The following is a 22,174-nucleotide window of genomic DNA, read 5'->3' as shown; positions in this document are numbered from 1 at the left end:
AGATCAAGCTGAATTTTCTCAACATAAATGTTGTGTGTGTAGTTTGTTATCAGATTGTCTAGACGTACATCACACATCTGATAAACGAGATTTCCTCTCCCGTGCTGTAATGATGGCTGGAAACTAGGACTTAATGGCATATACTGTAGAAAGGTCATAGAGAACATAGAGAAATCTCATTGGGAATTAAGTCACCTTTCACGTTGCCTTTTATTATGATCACAACCAGACAGTTATAGTGTTTCTGAGTTTAATAATAAGATTAATGTTTAGACTTTTTTTTGATGCTGAAGAAGCAAAAATCTAAGTAACCCTTAACCTTCAGACTGATGATTTGCAATGTCTGAACACGATGCTTGAAAAGAAAAATGTATAACGAACTTGAAAAGGTGGAAAGGGGTTCTATGAATTAGTAAATGGGTATCTCTCTCTCTTTATATCGCCATTACAGCAGTGTTTAAACAGATACATAGCAGACAAATATACATATAGACAGTTTTATTTTGTACACGCATACCAGCTTAATCTTCACTTATCATCGTTCCCTGTTAATGAAATCTGTCAATACCTAATAAAACAGTTTAAGTCACTAACCAAAGTAAGTATACAAACTGAAGCTATGATAAAAGAACAAAAACAATGAACCTTTCTCAAAGAAATTCCTAAATTCTCTGACCAAGTATATGGCTGTACCATCTGTCTATTAAATAAATGCCAGTCCTTCATGCTGAAAAAGAAGGATCCGAATATAATACCAGTAGTTTGGCACTGTGACTCAAAAAGTTGTTTTATATCTGACATCTGAAACTGCTGTACAATACTGATGATGCTCTTACAGTTAAGAGGGCTGAACGGCAGACCTTGTTAAATAATATTTTATATTTCTTCCTCATAATGTGTTATATTTTATAAATATATTCTTATACATCTTATACTACTTTTTGCCTTTTCTTATACGTTGAAATGGGATAAGAGGGGATCGATGCTGGTGCGAAGGTGATCCTGCACAAGGTCATGTCTTTGTAACTGTAAGGGACGAGTCAACTTAATCCTTCACATGGTATTCATAAGGTGCCATAAGTTTCTGCTTCTCTATGGGTCATGCTGAAGTTTGAACAAAATGGTTTGACTTAATATCCGCAGCAGTAGTGCACAAGTCATTTCTTCCTAATTTTTTTATTAACTTTTATTGTATGCCTAAATGCAATAGAAGTTATTTGCCAGATTCAGATGCTCCTAAACAAATTATTATAAAGTATGAGTTGGTAACTGATCAACAAAGACTGTACTGTCATTTCTAATATAATGCATTAAATATGGACCACTATTTTCACTGAAATATTTCAGAGATTTTATTATTTTTTTTCACTAGTTTACACTAAATGTCTAATATTCTGTTCTGTTGGAAATATGCCTGAACTGTAATCCCCCCCCCCCCCCCCCCCCCGAACCCCCAGATCAGGACTGGGTAAAGACAGACTGGTGATCTGATCTATATTATATATACGTGTACCATAGATAACGTCTCTCTGAACGCCATGGTGGGACGTTCCCGAGTTGAAGTACTGTACAAGTCCTAAGCATTAGATCACCCCAATTACTCTTGTATACTCTTTCCATACCATCGTGATCTTTGCCTGATGAAGCCATACACACAACATATTTGACATTTGGGGCCTAATTCTAAAATCACCAGATACCAAATGCACAACCGTTTTGTCTTGCTGCCATCACAAAATAAAAATGTTTAAACCTTAAGTAACATAGTCACGGAGGGTGTATATATTTTTCCACACTACATGAAGTTTGGGGATCCTTATAGACTGTGGAACAGAAATGTACTCGGTGTGTCTCCACCGTTTTATTTCATATTGGAGTACAAACACTTTTCTTTTTTACCATTAAGGATGAAACACTTGTTTCTTTTAAAACACCATCTTTAAATGTTTTTTCTACCTCCTAACTAAACCCTCGGACTTAAGACACTACCTTTGGAGTTGTTGACGCCCTGCTCAGGGTTAAACAACAACGTCTTTACATTACCTTCATTAATAATTTGTCAATCTAACCTCTTGGTTTTTTTGTTTGTTTTTTTTTGAGCAAAAGTCAGGTCCTCTCTCATTTCAACAGGTCCTCTTGTTATTGAATACACAGCAATCTTCTAAGGGTATTAGGATTTCTCGGAGCAGACACTGTAACAGATAGTTGCAGAGTTTCTTCTGTGTTTTAACTACAACGTCTTAACCATTATTTTAACACTTTGACACACGACTCCCTTTAATTCGTTAACAAACACATTTGTAAGAATTCTGGTCAGCAAAACCCCAAAAGAACAGCTGTGTGTCTCTCTCTCTCTCTCACACACCCACCCTCGCACACCCACATGGTAATCAGAGGTCATAATTGTACTGCTGGGACATGGGATGTCAAAGCATAGACAAAAGCTTATGTATTTAGCGTTAGTTCTGTGTAAGTATCCTCGTTGGCGAACCATTTTCTGAAATCTTGTTTATAGTTTAAACAAAATGCACGACTCTTTTAAAACACCATCTTTAAATGTTTTTCTACCTCCTAACTAAACCCTTGGACTTAAGACACGATCTTTGGAGTTGTTGACGCCCTGCTCAGGGTTAAACAACAACGTATTTACAATACCTTCATTAATAAATTGTCAAACTAACATCTTGGTTTTTAAAAAAAAAAAATTTGGAGCAAAAGTCAGGTCCTCTCTCATTTCAACAGGTCCTCTTGTTGGTGAATACACAGCAATCTTCTAAGGATATTAGGCTTTCTCGGAGCAGACATTGTAACAGATAGTTGCAGAGTTTCTTCTGTTTTTTAACTACGACGTCTTAACCATTATTTTAACACTGAGACACACGACTCCCTTTAATTCGTTAACAAACACATTTGTAAGAATTCTGGTCAGCAAAACCCCCAAAAGAACACCTGTGTCTCTCTCTCTCTCACACACCCACCCCCGCACACCCACATGGTCATCAGAGGTCATAAATGTACTGCTGGGACATGGGATGTCAAAGCATAGACAAAAGCTTATGTATTTAGCGATAGTTCTGTGTAAGTATCCTCGTTGGCGTACCATTTTCTGAAATCTTGTTTATAGTTTAAACAAAATGCACGACTCTTTTAAAACACCGTCTTTAAAAAAGGTTTTTTTCACCCTTAAATTAACCTGGTTAGAAGGTAGGATATGTAATACATATTTTTATTTTCTTCAGACATATTGTCACTTCAGTCTCCACAACGAATAACACCGATGGTTTTGACCTTTCTTTCAGTAAAAGAGAACAACGACATCATACAGCCTTGAAGGACTGTAGAAATGTTTTACACATCACAATGTTTTTCTCAACAACGTAGCCAATAAATAGTTCAATTATTTCACAAACCTCAGTCTGTTCATTTCTTGACAGAAGGATTACACATAGATCATACACATAGGGAGCTACACATGCATAACATGTCCAAAATTCTAATACATCTACCACATTCAGTCACCAGGTCTAGTATTTTCTGATAGATTAGTTACACAAACTGATAATTACCACAGAAGTAATTTCAGAAACAAAGATTCACTTAAACCACAAATGTACACATTGGTAGGGATCGTTAAACCCTGAAACACACGACTCGTCCCTTAATTCATTAACATAAACACACTGTAAGCATTCTGGTCAGCAAACCCCCAGGAAACACATGACTCTCTCTCTCTTTCTCTCTCTCTAACACACCCACACACACGCATGCACACCCACACACCCACATACACACACACTTCAGACACTGTCACCAGAGCTCATAAATGTAAAACAAAACTCTCGATTCTTTTAAGCAGCACTTTAAACATTTTACATCCTAAAGGGTTAGGTTTAGAAGGCATGTAATACGCGCGTTTCTTATAAAACACCGTCTTTAAAACGTTTACCTCCTAAAGGGACCTATTTAGAAGGTATGTAAAAACTTTTTTTTTCTTTTTTTCTCTTTTTCTTTTTTACATTTCTTCGGGTATATCAATGTTTTAGAGTATTTATTTCAGTACATTTTTATTCAAAGTCATGCCATTTTCTCAAAAGTGCAATCAATAAAGTTTAATTTATTTCACAAGCTTACATTCTGCTCATTTATTTTCACATTCAACCATCATGTATTTTCTAACAGCGTAGCTATACAAAACAAACCCCTACAATCTAAATTTAATGTGTGGTTGCAAGATAAAAATTCTAATTTATTGAAATAAATAAATATTTAAAGTTGTACACATTATTTTGATGAGTTGTGTTGACATAATAATGTTGATAATTACATCAACTTAATATTGTGTGTAATTTCTGCGTTAATTGATTTAAAACAAAATTTACGTCATAGTACATTTACATGTATTCATTTAACAGAGTGTTAGAGGACCTGTAGACTGAACAAATACTAAGGACATTACAATTTGAATATCATTTCACTTACAATTAAATTCTACAAAAGCAATGAATTTGGGGCATGTTCTCAATTGTGATATGACCAATAGTGGACTCGTGTATAGGCTACACCTGCTAATACATTTGATGGACTATTTTGCACTAGTACACGTAGCTAATGCTAGTCATATTTAGCAGTGTAATTTGAATATCTACACTTTAGTTTACCGTAGCAGTGGATAAGAAGGAAAAAGTTTCATTTGACAAATCTGTTCATCTAGAGAGGGCTTTTCATTTGTGCTATAGGAAAGATAAGCATGATTACATTTCTGCTTATTCATGTAAACCTCAACTACATTGTGTAATCCAATTTCATGTATTGATACATTTTTTATTTTATTTTTTAAAATCTTTTGTCATTCGCACACGTAGCCTTCTAGCTCCACAGCCTTTGGACTGTGGATAGTTCTATGAGAGAGATAAAAGTAGTAGACACAGAGTGTTTATTTTTTGTCTATATTGCTCATTTCATTCAGTGCTTTAACGTCTATAAATCCTGCAGAGATGTTACGTATGAGATTTGTAATGTAAATCACGCTGGATTTTACTTACTATTGTTATAAAACTTAAAGGCAGTCATTTTTCCTGGTTTAAAAGACTGCATTCTACTGCAGACAATCTAAATGGAGAAACGTAATTTTAAAAATGATTGTCAACTTAACAACTTGTGTTCATAATTATGGTCATTTAGTACATAACACTTAAATTCCTTTTAAATAATGTGAAAATAAAGTGCGTTTGTGTGTGTCATATTTTTGTTTGGATGTGTAATACACATGGCCGTACCATGTATAGTAACATTTGTGTCAGGAATGGATGGGAACCCGATTTAACATAACTAGTAACGTTTGTGTCAGGAATAGATGGGAACCCGATTTAACATAACTATATATATTTTTATGACCTACCTCAGAGAGTTTCATATTCTATGTGAAAAGAAAGAACGTGTGTGCAACTTGTGTGGGGTGTCTGGAATACATATGGCCGTACCAGGTATGGTAACGTTTGTGTCACGAATGGATGTGATCCAGATTTAACATAACTATATATATTTTTATGACCTACCACAGAGTGTTAGAAAGAACATGTGTGCAACGTGTGTGGGGTGGAAAACACATGGCCGTACAATGTATGGTAACGTTTCTGTCACGAATGGATGTGAACCAGATTTAACATAACTATATATATATTTTTATGACCTACCACAGAGAGCTTCATATTCTATGTGAAGAGGAAAAACATGAGTATGCAACTTGTGTCGGGGTGGGGTGGGGTGGGGGGGGACACATGGTCGATGACCTACCACAGAGTGTTAGAAAAACATGAGTATGCAACTTGTGTCTGTGTGGGGTGGGGTGGGGTGGGGTGGGGTGGGGGGAACAAATGGTCGTACCAGGTATGGTCACGATTTGGATGTGAACCAGATTTAACAAAACTATATATATTTTTATGTCCTACCACAGAGAGTTTCATATTCTATGTGAAAAGATGTACCAGGTGTGCGCAACGTGTGGGGCGGAAAAACACACATGGCAGCAGCATATATGGTCACGAATGGATGTGATCCAGATTTAACATAACTATTCATATTTTTATGATCATGACCTTTGATCTAGATATAGAGAGTTAGAATGTGTATCTTTTTGACCTTTGACCTATACCTGTCAAAACTACGGTTACAATATATACAAACTATCTCTCTCTTGTTGCATTGTTCTTTTGTGTTGCATTTCCAGGCTTTTACTGCAACTTATTTCAGTTGTTGTTTGTTTTGGGGGGTTTGCCTCTTCAGTCTCCTCTTCAGGAGGTGAAATGCATGCTCAGCTGGGTTAAGGTTTGGTGATTGACTTGGCCAGTCTAAAACCTTCACTTGTCCTGCCTAATGATGTCCTTTGTTGAGTTGGCAGTGTGTTTTGGGTCATTGTCTTGCTGCATGATGAAGTTCTTTCCAATTAGATTGGATGCATTTCTTTTTAAATTGGAAAACAGATTTTTCTGTACAGTTCTGAATTCATTCTGCTGCAACCATCATGAGTTACATCATCAATAAAGATTAGTGAGCCCATACCAGAAGCAGCTATGCAAGCCCAAGCCAAGACACTACCTCCACCAATGCTTGACTGATGGATCATGAGCAGAATTTTTGTGGCTCATCTCTATATTTCTTTGCAAATTCCAATCTGGCTTTCTGATTCTTACTGCTCATGAGTGGTTTGCATCTTGTGGTATGGCCTCTATATTTCGGCACTTGAAGTCTTTTTTGAATGATGGATTGTGATACCTTCACCCCTGCCCTGTGAAGGTTGTTTATGTCACTAACTATTGTGTTTGGGGTTTTCTTCACAGCTCTCACATTGTTTGTAATCAACGGCTGTTGTTTTCCTTGGCCGACCCGTTCCATGTCTGGTTGTTAGCACGTCAGTGGTCTCTTTCTCTTTCAGGATATTCCAAATTGTTGTATTGGCTATGCCCAATGCTTATGCAATGGCTCTGATACATTTTCCCTCTTTTCTCAGCTTCAAAATGTCTTGTTTTTCTCCCTTAACCAGCTCACTGGTCCTCATGTTGTTTATCCTTTTTTAACAACAAATGCAATCTTCACAGGTGAAACCCAGAGCTCATACCAAGAGTAGACATTCCAAGCTGACACATGTCATCAGTGTATAGCAAAAACAAAAGAATTAGCCTTGCATTCTAATATTTTTTTTTGTACGGAACTGCACTTTTTAATGTGTCTGATAATTAAGGGTCTTTTCCTTTCTCACCTTTTCTTCCTCTGCATCTCATTTTAAGGTGGTGGAATGGTGGGGCTTTGCTCACTTGACCCTGGACCTGATGGCAAATGGACAGTAACTCAAATTCCATGTCATGCTGGTAAGAAACATGTTTGTAAAACATCTATGTACTTTTTTTGTAACTGCAAAACTATCTCTATTTTCTATTTAATTTAACCAGCTATACCCAAATATACAGTAGCGTCATATTTGATTCTAACACTATACAGAGTCTGGTCTTTAGACTAGTAATGGCTGTAAAAAAAACTTTCACTCCTGGGGTGCAGTCAGCACTCCAGTTCTTCCCAAAGGTGTTCAGTGGGGTTGAGGTCAAGGCACTGTTGTGCTAATAAGGTTTGGGTCCACCTGAGTGACTGCAAATCAATACAAAGTCTGATCACTTTTATCTTATGATTACACATTTCTGTCCTGATGTGAGTGGTCTCTTCCAGGATGAGTCAGTACATTTATATGGACAACAATAATCCAATATTAACCCGATTAAGACAATACTCTGGTTAAGAAACTACCATGTAAACAGCAATTTTTTATTACCTTAATCCAGCTAAAGTCATACTCGAAGTAAACAAATTGAATTAAGACATGTGGAGTATTCCTATTTTAGTTGTATTATTGAAGTGCATTACAGACATGTACACACCTTAATCACACTATTAACGTTGTGTGGGAGTTTTTGCCACATTTTGTGACAGGACACGTACACACACGGCAGTGCTCAACCGTTTGATGGCAAACGACAGCACGGCTGCGTCCAAAACCGCGTACTTACCTACTATATAGTAGGTGAAATACATGTATTTCGGCTTCTATATAGTAGGTAAGTATGCGGTTTTGGACGCAGCCAATGGCTTCAAGCAGTCGTCTATTTGCACGTGTAGCATAACAAATAATGAACCGCACTTGAAGCTTTCATAAAATTAAAAATCAAACACCCAAAACTGTGTACGGTACCATAACGAAGACAAACTGTATGTTAATATGTGAAATTCTGGAGGGACGTCGGATGGCGTGGCGCGGTGATGTAATGACGTGTGACGTTAATCGATCTGTGTTCTATAACATGTAAAACGGGAACATGAGTTGCTTTTAGAATATTCCTTTCATGTAAACACCTTAATCACAATATTGTCTTATATAGAATAAGGTCAATAATTAGATTATTGCTGTCCATGTAAACGTAGTCAGTGTCTCCATCCACAAGGCACAATGATTTACTGACTGGTTGATGAGAATCAAACCATTGATGAAAATTATGTAAAAAATGTATTGTGACGTTCACAGTAACCACATCTCACACTGTTGAACAGCTTTGGGAGATTTTGGGCTGACTTGTTAGACAGCACTCAACCACCATCATGAAAACATGCATTGTGTATATATTTCTGTATATACAGTACATTATTTCCTTTTCTACTTCTCTTAGACCATGTGACTGATCTGGATTTCTCCCCATTTGATGACTATCTCTTGGCCACCTGCTCAGCTGATGAGACGGTAATGTCTGTGCTGCTTTCCTTTTTTTGTTTAATTTTATGTATTGAAATTTACACACTGAGTGCACGCACTCACATTGGTACAATAAAGACAGAAATAACAGAAACAAATGGCAAGGAAATATAAACATTAAGCAATACAGTAAACGACATGCAGTATTCAGCACTAAACTCTTAAAATGAATAGGGCAATAAGGACAGTTTTAGTTCGTATAAATTATAGTTAGTATAACGGGGCTTTTCCACCACATGGTGCGGTACAGCTCGACTCTACTCGACTTTGCTCGCTTGGTTATCCTAGTTTGTGAGGGCCAGCACTGAAGCTGAAACATGTTGAGCACAATCATCTGCATTATTTAACTATTAATCATTTGAATTTTATTTTATTTGTATAGCTTTTTCCAATAAAGTTGTTACAAAGCAGAGTTACTAAAATCAGGATGTAGAATTGGATTCCTAATGAGAGAGCCAGAGTTGACAAAGACCAGGGAAATCTCTCTGAGACCAAGTCTGTGGTATCCAGTTAGGTTAAGTCATGAAGCAGGTGCATCTTAGACATAGACTGTATTGCGGAAGTCTTTAAGGTGTCCAGATAAGATTATCCTCAGCTACAACAGGTGAGTCACAAGGGCAGCAAGCACCAGTTGAAGAAGCAGGATGAACAGAGCTGGATAAGTATCTGGATGAATCCGGCAGGTCCAGAAGGTGAGACAGTAAAAGTGTGTCAGGATCTGGCAGTGACGCCACACCAGACAGCAGCAGGACAGACAGACAGATTAAATTATTAGGTATGCTCTTGACCCATAGTGGTTTAAAAGGGTGTACATCGTGATTAGAATGGAAGCAGGGACTCCGGCAGGTCTAAGTAGGACCGCATATCTAACAGGGGGCGTAAATAGGTAACACAGGCATAAAGACTCCAACCAATCTACTGTCCACGAACCTGAGTGATCATGGGAGAGACAGGGACAATAGCAACAAAACGTCTCAGTTTACCTTTAACATTTAATAAAGAGCCTGCACCTTTTGATCGAAGCAGGCATGGTGGATCATAATACGCCAAATGTTTGCTCAGGTACTGTAGAGTGAGACCATTCATTAAGCATTGGTTAACAGGCCGTTGGTTTTTCTGCATCGACATTATATTTCTAATCTTAGCAATGTTTGAGATGTAAAAAACATTTAACACAGTCCTAGTAAGTTATTTTCAAGAGCCTCAAACAAGAGACTGGTGTCAATAATTACACCAAGTTCTTTTACTACCACACATGCTGTAACTGAATGGCCAGCAAAAGTTACTGTATAATCTTAAATCTTACTTCCTGTGGCCCTAGTAGTCAGGTAATACTAGCAAAGAAATTTAAAACTGATCAGAGGCCAGTAATAGGTCATTTACTACTTTAACCATTGCCGTCTCAGTACTATGATGAAGCCAAGCTGATGAACTATAACCTTTTCTGGGATCTTGGATATAAAGATGTTTGATTTTAACCTATAGTTTCAGGCTTTTAAACACTGGTAATTTGAAGGATTTGGTTACATAGGCAGTGCTAAGGCAGGACTTAGAGGTTTGATCTTCTAGTAGCATTCATTTAAGAAAATGCATAAATATCAGATCTAATAGGTTCAGGCTATTGCATGGGTGTAAAGAATGCTAATCACTCCACAAGTCAATTGTATTGATTTATTGCTAGTAGGCATATGCAGAAATCTAGAGGCCATACCACAAGATGCAAACCACTCATGAGCAGTAAGTATCAGAAAACCAGATTGGAATTCGTACAGAAATATAGAGACAAGCCACAAAAATTCTGGAACCAAGATTAACCTCTACCAAAGTGATGGAAAGGCCAAGGTGTAGAGAAAGAAAGGATCTGCTCATGATCCAAAACATACAAGCTCATCAGTCAAGCATTGGTGGAAGTAGTGTCATGGCTTGGGCTTGCATGGCTACTTCTGGAACAGACTCACTAATCTTTATTGATGAGGTAACTCATGATGGTAGCAGCAGAATGAATTTAGAAGTTTACAGAAAAAAAAAATCTGCCTTCCAATTTACTAACAAATGCATCCAATCTAATTGGGAGGACCTTTATCATGCAGCAAGACAATGACCCAAAACACACTGCCAACACAACAAAGGACTTCATCAGGGGGATAAAGTGGAAGGTTTTAGACTGGCCAAGTCAATCACCAGACCTTAACCTAACTGAGCATGCATTTCACCTCCTGAAGAGGAAATTGAAGGGGAAAACGCACCAAAACAAACAACAATTATTTCAAACATAGGATATGCAACCAAATATTAAATGTTGTTTATTGTAATTTACTTTAAGACTATCTGGTCCTATATATTCATTGCTCACCTAAACATTGGCTGGTCTGCCACCAAAGGTGGCATATTTTAACACATCTATTTTAGATGTAAATATCAGGAAATGAAAGCTGAAATTCTGATCTCTCATCTCGTATTCATCTTTTGAGCTCAAACCCAAATGGCTTTAACGTGTAGCAAAAACAATAGAATTGCCTTTGCTGTTCCAGTACTTTTGGAGGTGATTGTATGACTTTTCACCTACATGCAGGAATTTAATCCATAACAAAGGAGTTGCTAGAGATTCCGTCAGTAAGTTGGGCTACGGGAGGAGATGCAGTTATGCCGAAACATATTTGCTGCAATTGGTGAACCTCCAACTTGCTGGTTGTTTACTTTCCTGAATGCAGTCTGCAGTGTAGGCTGTACACCCTTTCGCAGTTTTTCTTGTCGTGACAAGCTGGTTCACAGAGTCTCACAAGCCTCGCATGCCATTGAACAATGTTGAACGCATCAGAATTTGAACAATTTAACACTACATGCAGATTTCTGTAAAGCAGCTTTGTGACGGTTTCTGTGGTCACAAAAGCACTACAGAAATAAAATTGAATTGAATTAACACCGCTATGAAGATGATTTTACTTGGCTAATGTGATGAAGGTTGATTTTTATCTCCAGTGACACAAACAAGAAAACTTAGCAGGTTACATAAGCTCACTTTAGATATTTTCTGGGGGACTGCAGTCAGGTGGAACTCCCACTTGATATCCTAGGCCACAGGTTACTAATGTCTTTGTTGTGTGTTAGTGTGCATTCTGTTGGAATATCATAAAAAGCACATACTTTGTTTATTTCAAATTGTATGTTGACTAATCTAGCTGTACTCATAGATAGAACTACAGTATGAATACAAGCATATGAGCAGTATAATATTACAATAAACCAAATATATTATTGTTAAACATCTCTAGACATTTTTACTTATTTTAAGCTTGAAATGTTCTTATTCTGTTGGCAGATAAATGAGCTAATTTCTAATATCTGTAAATAGAACCAGATTATATGAAACATGAAATGAGGGAAAAAATGTCTAGCAGTAGGTTTAAAAATCTTATATTTGCTTTATTCTAATCTTATAAATAGGGAATAAGAGACACAAATTTGACTATATTCAAGATGTGTTCACTTGATCAGATGTCATTGTTTGCAGCGATGGTGTCGGACCAGTTCACTTAACTTGCTGGATTAATAAGCTCCTTTCTTTTTTTCCTCTTTTTTTTTTCAACCTCATTTTCGTTGGTTTGAGTTTATGTAGTACATTTTGTCCAAAGCTAAACATGTTAGTAAAAGAGATGTTCACTGACGGCAAAGATGAACAAGAGAAATATAACTGCAGTAAAGAAAACACCAAGGCATCATTAAATCAATAAGACATTAACATATAATCACTTTTCTCTCTGTCACTGCAGGTAAAGGTATGGCGCGTGTGTGATCCAGCTGAGGAGCAGCCTGTAAGCGCTAATATATCGTTAAGTCCTGGGGACGGACGACTGGAGCTGCTGCTTTTCCATCCCACTGCTTCCGGCTTGCTGGCAGTCGGCTCAGGCAGGGGTGTCCAAGTGTGGGACACCAGCAGAGACAAAGCCCTTGCAGGTACACTCCCCCTGCCCCCCACCCCACACACACACCTACACACACACACACACATTTGGCTTGTCACAGTCTCAAGCCTCAATAATTAGTTTACATGTTTCCATTAATAAAAATATTCAAGTTTACAGCAGCACGTGATCATTGTGTCTCCGTCGTCTATGTTCTGGACTGTTTTGTTTCTGTTCTGTCTATGTGTAATTTGTCCTTGTTTTGATTGGCGTAGCCTCTGGTTGTTTCCAGGGCTGAATGTACAGACCTCTGGGGTCTAAGCTGGAGCAAGTGAGGTAAAAGATTGAAGCCGAGTGGCTGTTTGATCCTGGCACCATGATGGCTGCGGCTCACTGCTGCCACCTACTGGCCCTCCATCTCTCACCGCAGTTTTTCTCTTTTGACGCCATTCCTCAAAACACGTGTGGAACTCTTGCTTTGTATGCATTTTGTTTTTGTCACGTGATTCATCCTTACAGGCTTTTGTTTTTATATTTAGCGATTTAAAAGTTGAGCACAAAGTCGAAGCGTCACTCAAGTGTTTGAGCGATTTCACTGGTTTTGAGTGTGCTTGGGACTTGTGCTTGGCTGTGCCCTCTCAGTCTAGATCTTAATAATGAGACATTGTTTGCCATAGTATGTTTTAACTCACCATCCATAACACATTTGCCAGGCTGTGTTCACCATGCACCTTCATTCCTGCTGTTCCATGTTTGTGTGTGTGTGTCTTTGTGATGTGTCCTGTGTGAAGTGTGCGCGCACATTTTCTATTAGCTGCGACATCTATAAAGCAAACTGGTTTGACTTTTCTCATACACTGATAGTGGCTGAGCAACTGACATGATTTGGATATGTCGCTTTTATGGGTAATGGAAAGTTCTATCTTGACAGTGATTACTACAACTAGATTACTAGACAACTAGAAGTCAACATACAGTCTGAAATACAGAAACACCATAAATTCCTTAAACCACAGCATTTGCTGGGGCAGTAGAACTTAAATACAATAACATCACATGATCAATTTATTCCTCTTAATATGAAGTTTGTACAATTCTATAACGTGTATATTATGAAGAAATATCTGTCATTAAAACAAGCATTCTAGCCAAGACCACAAAGGGAAACGCTAAACTCTGAACCTGTTTGTGTTGGTTGAACCATCATTAGCGTACGTGAAAAATCATGTCCAGTTCAGTTTGTTCTACCTAGTGTGTTCCTTTTATTTGCTAAACCTGTGTGTGTGTGTGTGTGTGTGAGACAGTTTTGGAGCAGCATAAGGAGCAGTTGCAGAGTCTGGCCTGGAAAGAGGACGGCTCCCTGTTGGCCTCCTCCTGCAAGGTGAGTCTATGTCTTTGAAAAGATGAAGTCCAAAGTGTTATGAAGTTAACTTTAACTTTGGTACTGATAACTATCCAATGTAGCAGTAGCATCACAATACCCAATACCAAAACGATACTATGACGTACAAAATAACATCTACTGTTAATCACTCCGGGCCTAATTATTTCAACAAGCAGTTGTGAGCAGCCACAATGATGTAAAAGCGACTTTACAGTAGCTAGGTGAAAACAAGTTTCCAGTAAAAGGAACACATTCAGCAGGTTTATTATCCAAGATGAAAAGAAAGAAAAAAAAATGAATAGGAGAGACAATACATTTCAGCAAATGCTGCGTTAGGCACGCTTGTGTCTCAGGTTGCTGAAATAACAGTTCTTTTTCATATCCTCGAAAATGGATTAAAATTTGAGCACAAAATTAAACCTTTAAAAAAAAAATAAAAGTAATTATTGTGGAGGAAAGGATCCTTTCAGTGGAGGAAAGAATGACAGAAATGGATGTGTGCTGTTTTTCCTATAAAGCTGTTTAAGGTAAAAATCAGGTCTCGCTGTATTCTGAATGACACCATTTTGTTTCTCTGTTTTTCATATTTTGATTGTTTAAGAGCATATGTGCACATATGTACTGAATAGTACAACTGCTTGCAACGTTGTTGCATTGCCAATATATATATTGAACATTTGATATTTTGTGAAACGCTATAGTGCAGAAAAGGCTATCAGAACAGTACAGAGGATACGGAAAACAGGACAGGACAGCATATGGTTCATTGATGGAGTCAGTAATAATTAACTAGCTCCATTTCCTAAAGTTTGCTTCAAAAGGGTAATTTTACGTTGTTGTTTGGTTTTTTTATGTACGCATACCAGTTACAGTATCTAAAGTGCTATTGCGCTATATTGCCAGTAGAGCTCACTAGAGCATCTGTTTTCCAGGCTGCTCAAACCAATCCTCAGGGTAGATGGTCTATAGCAGGTCAGCATAGCAGTATATATAGGAGATGATTGCCTGTTCCTGTTCCACACAGAGGAATGGAGATTTGTCATTTCCTAAGTATTATATTTGAATAGGGCAGAGCTGAATAAAGTGTTAAAATCATTTTTAAACATCTGGAACCAGCATCACTTTGAACCCGCACTCTATCAGTTAGAATAATACTTTGATTTTATGGAACTCTAATTAAAAATATAATAACAATAAAACACTGTAAGACAGAAAACTGCCCATAGGTGTGTGAAGTTAAATATGACTCTAGTGGGATTGCAGTTATACTCCATGTGTATACATGCTTCTGTATTTCTGTGCAAACTTTCGAACACTGTGTTTTTTAAAGCATTACTGCAATCGGTATATTGATTGATAACGGTATACAATAAAGTTGTGAGTTAAATGACCTCTTCCTGTGAAACAAGGCAGATATTTGTCATAGTAAGTGAATAAAGTCACTAACTAAAGTGCTAACTGAGATAAAGTGATGAATATTTCCCTGAATTGTCTTAAAAGACTAATAATAAGAGCTCTGTTTTTAAAGGTAAATGATGACCTTAATCAACACTGCTGATACTTAATGAGCATGATAAAAGTATAGCGCTTGCAGCTTGTCTCCCCTTTGCCCCTGTGTCCTGCCTGTGCCCGGTCCCACATGTCACCTTTGCCATGCCCCTGTGGAGAATTCTCTTTAATGAGGCCTTCACCTCACCTCATTTGTTGACAACCCATGGAATTATGACCTCTTTTAATGTAGAAGAAATATGGAGTAGCAGGTTTCACCCGGTCCAGTCAGTGATTGTAGTGCTTCGTGAGTGACAGCACGTGACCTACACATACAGCAGCCTTGCTTCAATCTCACCGTTTTCTGGAAGGAAATAATAAATGAACCTTTCCATGAGGCCATTAATGCAAGCAAAGCAGAGAGAATAAGTGGACGTGGGAATTTAAGGGTAAAGGTGGAATTCTGAGAACAGTTTTGGCTAGAGATATGACTTTTCATCAGAAAATGCACTTTGCTTCTTTCTCAGCCCTGGTATTGTCAGTGCCATAAATTTACATGTACAATACTACACTGGCTAATAAACAGCCAGTTAGAAAATAATTCCACCCTCTTAAAGTCTGATGTATTGCAACTGTCATATGGACATTTTATCAGCATTTTTTAGGGAAGGGTGAAACGTAAATGTTATACAGTTATTTTTCATGGGCTTTTTTGTTTTCACAACTGAAAATTACTGGAATACACAGTCATTGTCTTGCTGTGTGCAAAATGAATTTAAAAAGTATACTTGCCTTGTAATTTTACAGTATCCTACTGACATATATATACACACACATACATACATATGCACTCTACCGGTCAAAAGTTTGGAGACACTTGACTGAAATGTTTCTCATGATCTTAAAAACCTTTTTGATCTGAAGGTGTATGATTAAAATGTTTGAAATCGGTGTTGTAGACAAAAATATGAGCGTGTCAATATATTCATTTCTTTCATTAAAATACTAACATTTTATTTACAAAAATATATTTTTTTAAATGGATGACTTGGAGCGAATTATTCCGAAAAACAGCCAGTAAATGTCCAGCCTAGGTGGGAGCTCCTTTTAATAGTGTTTTAAAAAGCATCTCGGGGGGATTCCTCAAGAAATTGGTTGAGAAAATGGCAAGAAGACATTTCTGGAAATTCGAGGCAAAAAGGGTGTTTACTTTGAAGATGCTCAAATATAAAATTATTTAGATTTATTTTATATCACAACATAATTCCCATAGTTCAATTTGTGTTATTCCAGAGTTTTATAAATATAATAAAATAAAATATTATAAAGCCACTTCCAGGGTTGGGGCTTCAAATCCAGGCTCCGCCCTGTGTGCACAGAGTTTGCATGTTCTCCCCATGCTTCGGAGGGTTCCTCTGGGTACGCCAGTTTCCTACCCCAGTCGAAAGACATATGTTGTAGGCTCATTGGCATATCTAAATTGTCTGTAGTGTGTCAATGTGTCAAAAAATGTCACAAAATTAAAAAAAATATATTATATACAGATGTATATCTTTCATCTCTCTCTCTCTCTCTCTCTCTCTCTCTCTCTCTCTCTATATATATATATATATATATATATATATATATATATATATATATATATATAAATAATCTTATAAAATCCTAAAACATCTAAAAAAAAAATTATCTCTAGCTTTTCTGAGTATTGTAATTTGTATTACGATAGCTAATTTGTATTGGAATGATGTTAGCAGAGGCTAGCTGTTAGCTAGCTACATCAATATTAGCTCACCTCTTAGGTGTTGTCTTGGATAACAGTCTTGGTGGATGATGTAACGAGTAGCACATTATCAGTCAGCGCATCTATCTTTTTTTTTAAAGGAAAGTTGGTTATGACCATTGTTTATAATGATTTAATAGAAGTCGCTGTTGTCAGGTTTATGGATTATTTATTTAACATCGGGGTGTTAGCTAGCTATCTAAAGGCTACCATGTTTCCTTTATAGCTGTAAACGCCTGATTTAAACTTCTTACACTTACCCTGATTTGTCACGAGTGTGGATATAACAACAATACAAATACGTTACTTTGAATGAACAGATAATGTTCATAATGTTTACCTGTATTATTAAATTATAGTCACAGCAGCTTTACAGAAGTTAGTCAGGTCTTTTGATACAGTATAATTTGCCAGTACTGTAACTATTGACCCAGAATATATAAAACATGTACAACATGTATAAAATATCATACTGTGTATAATATTAGGAAAACCTAATTTACAGTTCAGGTTAAGAATCAAGTTCTGAGTTAATGATGACTAGTTTTGGAAAAGAATGCTACTGTAACCCCAAGGACTTTGGATATATTTCTTTAGCTTAATAATTGTGATTTCAATGCAAAAATTTTGCACAATTTGAAAATTGGCCTAAAAATGCTCAGCAAAAATTTCATCTACCTGTAGTAATTTATTATTATTTTTAAATAACGCTGCTGGAAAATAACGCTTACTGTAATTAATTCTTGATAAAAAAAAAAATTCATGAGTTTTGCATGAAATTTCAATGCAGCTGTTCAGTTCGAATTTGCAAATGCACGGCTTGCCATAGCCAAATATAAAACCATCTAGAAGCATCTGCATGCCAGCTCGCCTTCATTCAAACACCAGACATTAGCATCAGAAGCATCACTGCAGGCTGTTTTACATTAAGCAAACCACTTCATAATGCTGTAGCACTGTTTCTGTGTTCGATTAGAGATGTTAGGAGATACGAGTTAATTGTAGGGCAGATAACTTCATTACTGCAGTGAAGAAACCGTCTGTAACTGACTGAACTAAGAGCGTTTGAAGACTGCGCTGGTGGAGGAGGCAACGTGTGGCATTGGGAAGTCAAAACGACTGGAATGAGCGGAAAGAAAAAAGGAACAGAAAAACAGGAAAGCGAGAGAAACATGACACTAGATCACAGACCAGCTCCAGAGGTTCTGCCCTTTGCCATGCTGGATTGTAATTGAACTGAATAGACCCTTCAGTGTCCCTCAAATCCTGCTTATTAAAGTAAATCAGCGCCGCCAACATGTGTCTTTAATTTCGGGCAGTTTTGTCCCTTTTCGGTAAACACAGGGAGCAGATAAATTGGGTGCAGGCCAGAAAAAACGGCTCATGACAGGCTTCATTTGGAGGCGTGGAGATGCATATTTTTTTAATGACATGGGCCATGTGCATAAAGAGCAACTTTTGTATGCACACTGCAGTTTGTTTTTGGACCTGGACTGCGGAATGTTGAGAGGATACGGCTCAAATAAACTCATGGATGATTGTGTGTTTGTTAGTCTTTCTCGTTTGACTGGGAAAAGGGGATAAACATATTTTATAGTTCTTCTGTGAGTTTGAGTGACAGCTATGCAGAGAGGGCTTTTTATATATCCTACCAATAATTTATTATATAATGAATCATTAATTACCAGTACATATCAAGAAAGCTGTGCGTTTCTGAAAAAAAAAAACACTCCCACTCTTCTTGGTTGTGGTGAAGGATTTACTGAATAGCTGCTAGAAGTGTTTAGTGCAGGTGAGAGTGAGAGAGGGAGCAGTAAATCTGTAAACTATAAAGCTGATGCATTTCTTTACTATCTGTTCTATAGATTACTCCCTTAAACTGTACTTAATCTTGTAACTACAAAACTTTTTTTTAAATTAGTTTCAGTGGAATTGCTGAATAATTTATAGTAGTTATTAAATAACTGAGTAACAAGTCAGGAGTTGAACTGAATGCACTATGAGATAGTATTGATTAAGGCAGTATTTCAATTTACCTAATGTCAGGAATGTCAGATGTTTAAAAGATTTTTTTTTCTGTTTTGGCGCTGGCAAACCGTGTTTCTTCAGAAACGATAAAACTTGCTCATTTTGCTTGAGCAGAATCTGATGCATCCACCAGGATGATGAAGATGAGACGTGGGTGGACCTCCTAGCAGGACAATGAACCAAAGCATACAGCAAAGGAGAAACTCAGTTGGTTTCAGAGAAAATAATTCAAGGCGTTAGAATGGCCCAGTCAGTCACCTGACTTGAATCCAATTGAACAAGATTTAAAGACAATATGTTTAGAAGAATGGGTCAAAATCATATGTGAATACTGCAGGCGATTAATTTCTTCAAACAGTTAGCATCTTGAAGCGGTCATTACAAACAAAGGCTTCTCCACTAAGTATTAAATACATTTCAGTTAGTGTGTTCAATACTTTTTCCTGTGTCATTCCTTTTTATTACACACAACTTTATTTATGGACTTTAATGTTGTGAATTCTTTATATTTATGGATTTCTTGAGTTAATACCAAAGTCTGGTGAAAATTTCATGTGAATAGCCTCATTGGAAATATATTTACTGAAAAACATGTTGACTCATTCAATACTTATTTCCCCTACTGTACATGTGTACCTTCAGTTTAGTTTCAATTTTATATGTTTGGTGATTTTAACAATAGACATTGTCACAAATCTGCACTAAAGAAATCTATACCCGATATAGAAAAGCATCCTGAGACGACACTAAGAAGAAACCTTTAGCGGAACCAGACTCAAAAGGAAACCCATCCTCTTCTGGGATACATGGGATAGTTCAGTTAGAACGGATGTTCAGTTTGAGCATTTTGTGAATAAGAGCTTTGACAGTCTTTATGATTACAGCAGCAGTTCTGTACAAGTCCACAGACTATCCACTGAAGCACAAGGACAGTAAAACAAACATGTATATGTGTCGGCTATGCTCTTTTTGACAGTATGTGCACCCAATCTGGCATGTCTAAAGTGTCCGTAGTGTATGAATGGGTGTGTGAGTGTGTATGTGATTGTGCCCTGCGATGGATTGGCACCCCGTCCAGGGTGTACCCCGCCTTGTGCCCGATGCTCCCTGGGATAGGCTCCAGGTTCCCCCGCGACCCTGAAGAAGGAGTAAGCGGTATAGAAGATGAATGAATGGATGCACCCAATCTATTTTCACCCCTTAACTTCACTGCCTTAAAGTCTGTATCCAAGAATTTTAAATGTCTTTTCCTCTTTGGTCTGTTTTGGAGTGAAAGAGGTTAACAGGGTCAGTTGTTATGCTGATTAAATGTGTGTTGATTGTAATGAAACCTGCTTTGTAGGCCTGTAGAGCTGCACTCATAGCTTGTTTATTAGGCTCTACAGTCCTCGCTGAGAGGCCCGGCTTATACTGGAGCTCCACAGACTGAGCTCTCTCCTCCCTGAGGCTACACAGCTCGTGGGTGGGCTGCCCAGTTTCCGGAAAGACCTTCTCTTTTGCCACGCTTCTCTATAGACATCAAGTCAAACTCCATTTGCTCTCAGCCATAACAGCCTAGCAAAATACGACTCCCATCAAGTTTACTCGGCCATAAAAAAGCCGTGGTGAGGATGAAAATACAAGAGTGTCCTTACCCGTTTAAACTGATTTTTGTCTTGCCTGTGTTTATGCTGTGCTTCTTTGAATAATTTTGCCTGGTTTTCCTCTAGCTGAGTCATGCACGATTTCAATCTCTTCTCTATTCTTCTCTCTGCTGATATTTTCATGCTGTATTTGAAAAGCGTAATCGGACCAGAAGGATTGTTTCAGTGGTTGATAAGTGAGTTTGGAGTTTTTGCTTATACAGGCTGGTCTGAGAGTTTGTCATCATAGGCGAGATCAGTTCAACTGGGTAGACATAATTTTGTGTGTGTGTGTGTGTGTGTGTGTGTGTGTGTGTGTACAGCAACCCTCAGAGACACTTACAGTCACTTACTATGCAGACACACTGCAGCACCCTGCTTGGGAAGGCATTGTTGAGGGAAGGGAGGGTCAGGGTTCTTGTGTGTTTTTATATTTAAATTTCAGGGTAAGTTAGATATCACAATTAAACATGACCGATAATAGAAATAAAGACTGTAAATAAATAGGTGTATTTTCCTATTTTCACTTGCATCAGCTCAACTGTTATGAGTTCTTCTGCCTCTCTCTCTCTCTCTCTCTCTCTCTCTCTCTCACCCACATGCTCTCAGCTCTTCATAGCTCAATTAAGCTCTTGTTAGTGATACCACATAAATACCATTTGTTTGTTTATTATTTCCTCTTTATATTCATTGTTGACTGCAATTGCAAATTCACATGAAGTTAATATTTACTTTATAATTACTATCTTCTACTTACTTATTCTTTAAGTAATATTTCTTTTAAATAACCTTTTTTAAACTGTTTCAGCTTCATTACAATTTGTTAAACTTATGCTCTATAGACTGCCTGGACATATGACTGATTTGCCTCAAATAAATTATATCTCCTCAGGTTGTATTAGTAAAGTTAATCTGGATACGACATGGCATATAGGGTAAATAACAGCCAAGCATTAGTAGGGATGGAGAATATTTCACCTGCCCCATCTGGCTTTTCTCTCTCATTAGTTTGTTGCCGCCCCCCATCCCCCCCAACCCCCGCTCCCTTTCTGACCTCAAGCTGCATTCATGGCACAACCAAATTGGACAACTCGAAACATAATGATAAATGAAATGCAAGTTTTTTTTTGGGGTAAGATGACCTATAATTGGGGACTCGACAGTATAGCTGGGTGC

The 22,174-nt window shown here is 37.5% G+C and overlaps 1 protein-coding gene across 2 annotated transcripts in view; it reads left to right on the top strand.

The window, feature by feature from the left end:
* Positions 1–22,174, top strand: part of LOC128624965 (mitochondrial import inner membrane translocase subunit tim16) — a 172,885-nt gene that overhangs the window by 15,565 nt on the left and 135,146 nt on the right. For both annotated transcript variants that reach the window (XM_053652919.1, XM_053652900.1), the window contains exons 3-6: positions 7,284–7,364; positions 8,709–8,779; positions 12,562–12,745; positions 13,998–14,074. In XM_053652919.1, coding sequence (XP_053508894.1) covers positions 7,284–7,364; positions 8,709–8,779; positions 12,562–12,745; positions 13,998–14,074 — 413 coding nt within the window. The remainder of the gene's footprint in view (positions 1–7,283; positions 7,365–8,708; positions 8,780–12,561; positions 12,746–13,997; positions 14,075–22,174) is intronic.

This window comes from Ictalurus furcatus, chromosome 2, assembly GCF_023375685.1.
Source record: "Ictalurus furcatus strain D&B chromosome 2, Billie_1.0, whole genome shotgun sequence".
In the NCBI taxonomy this organism is placed as follows: Eukaryota; Metazoa; Chordata; class Actinopteri; order Siluriformes; family Ictaluridae; genus Ictalurus; species Ictalurus furcatus.
Note: the sequence above shows the minus strand (reverse complement) of the source record. Positions and strands in the feature narration are given on the sequence as shown.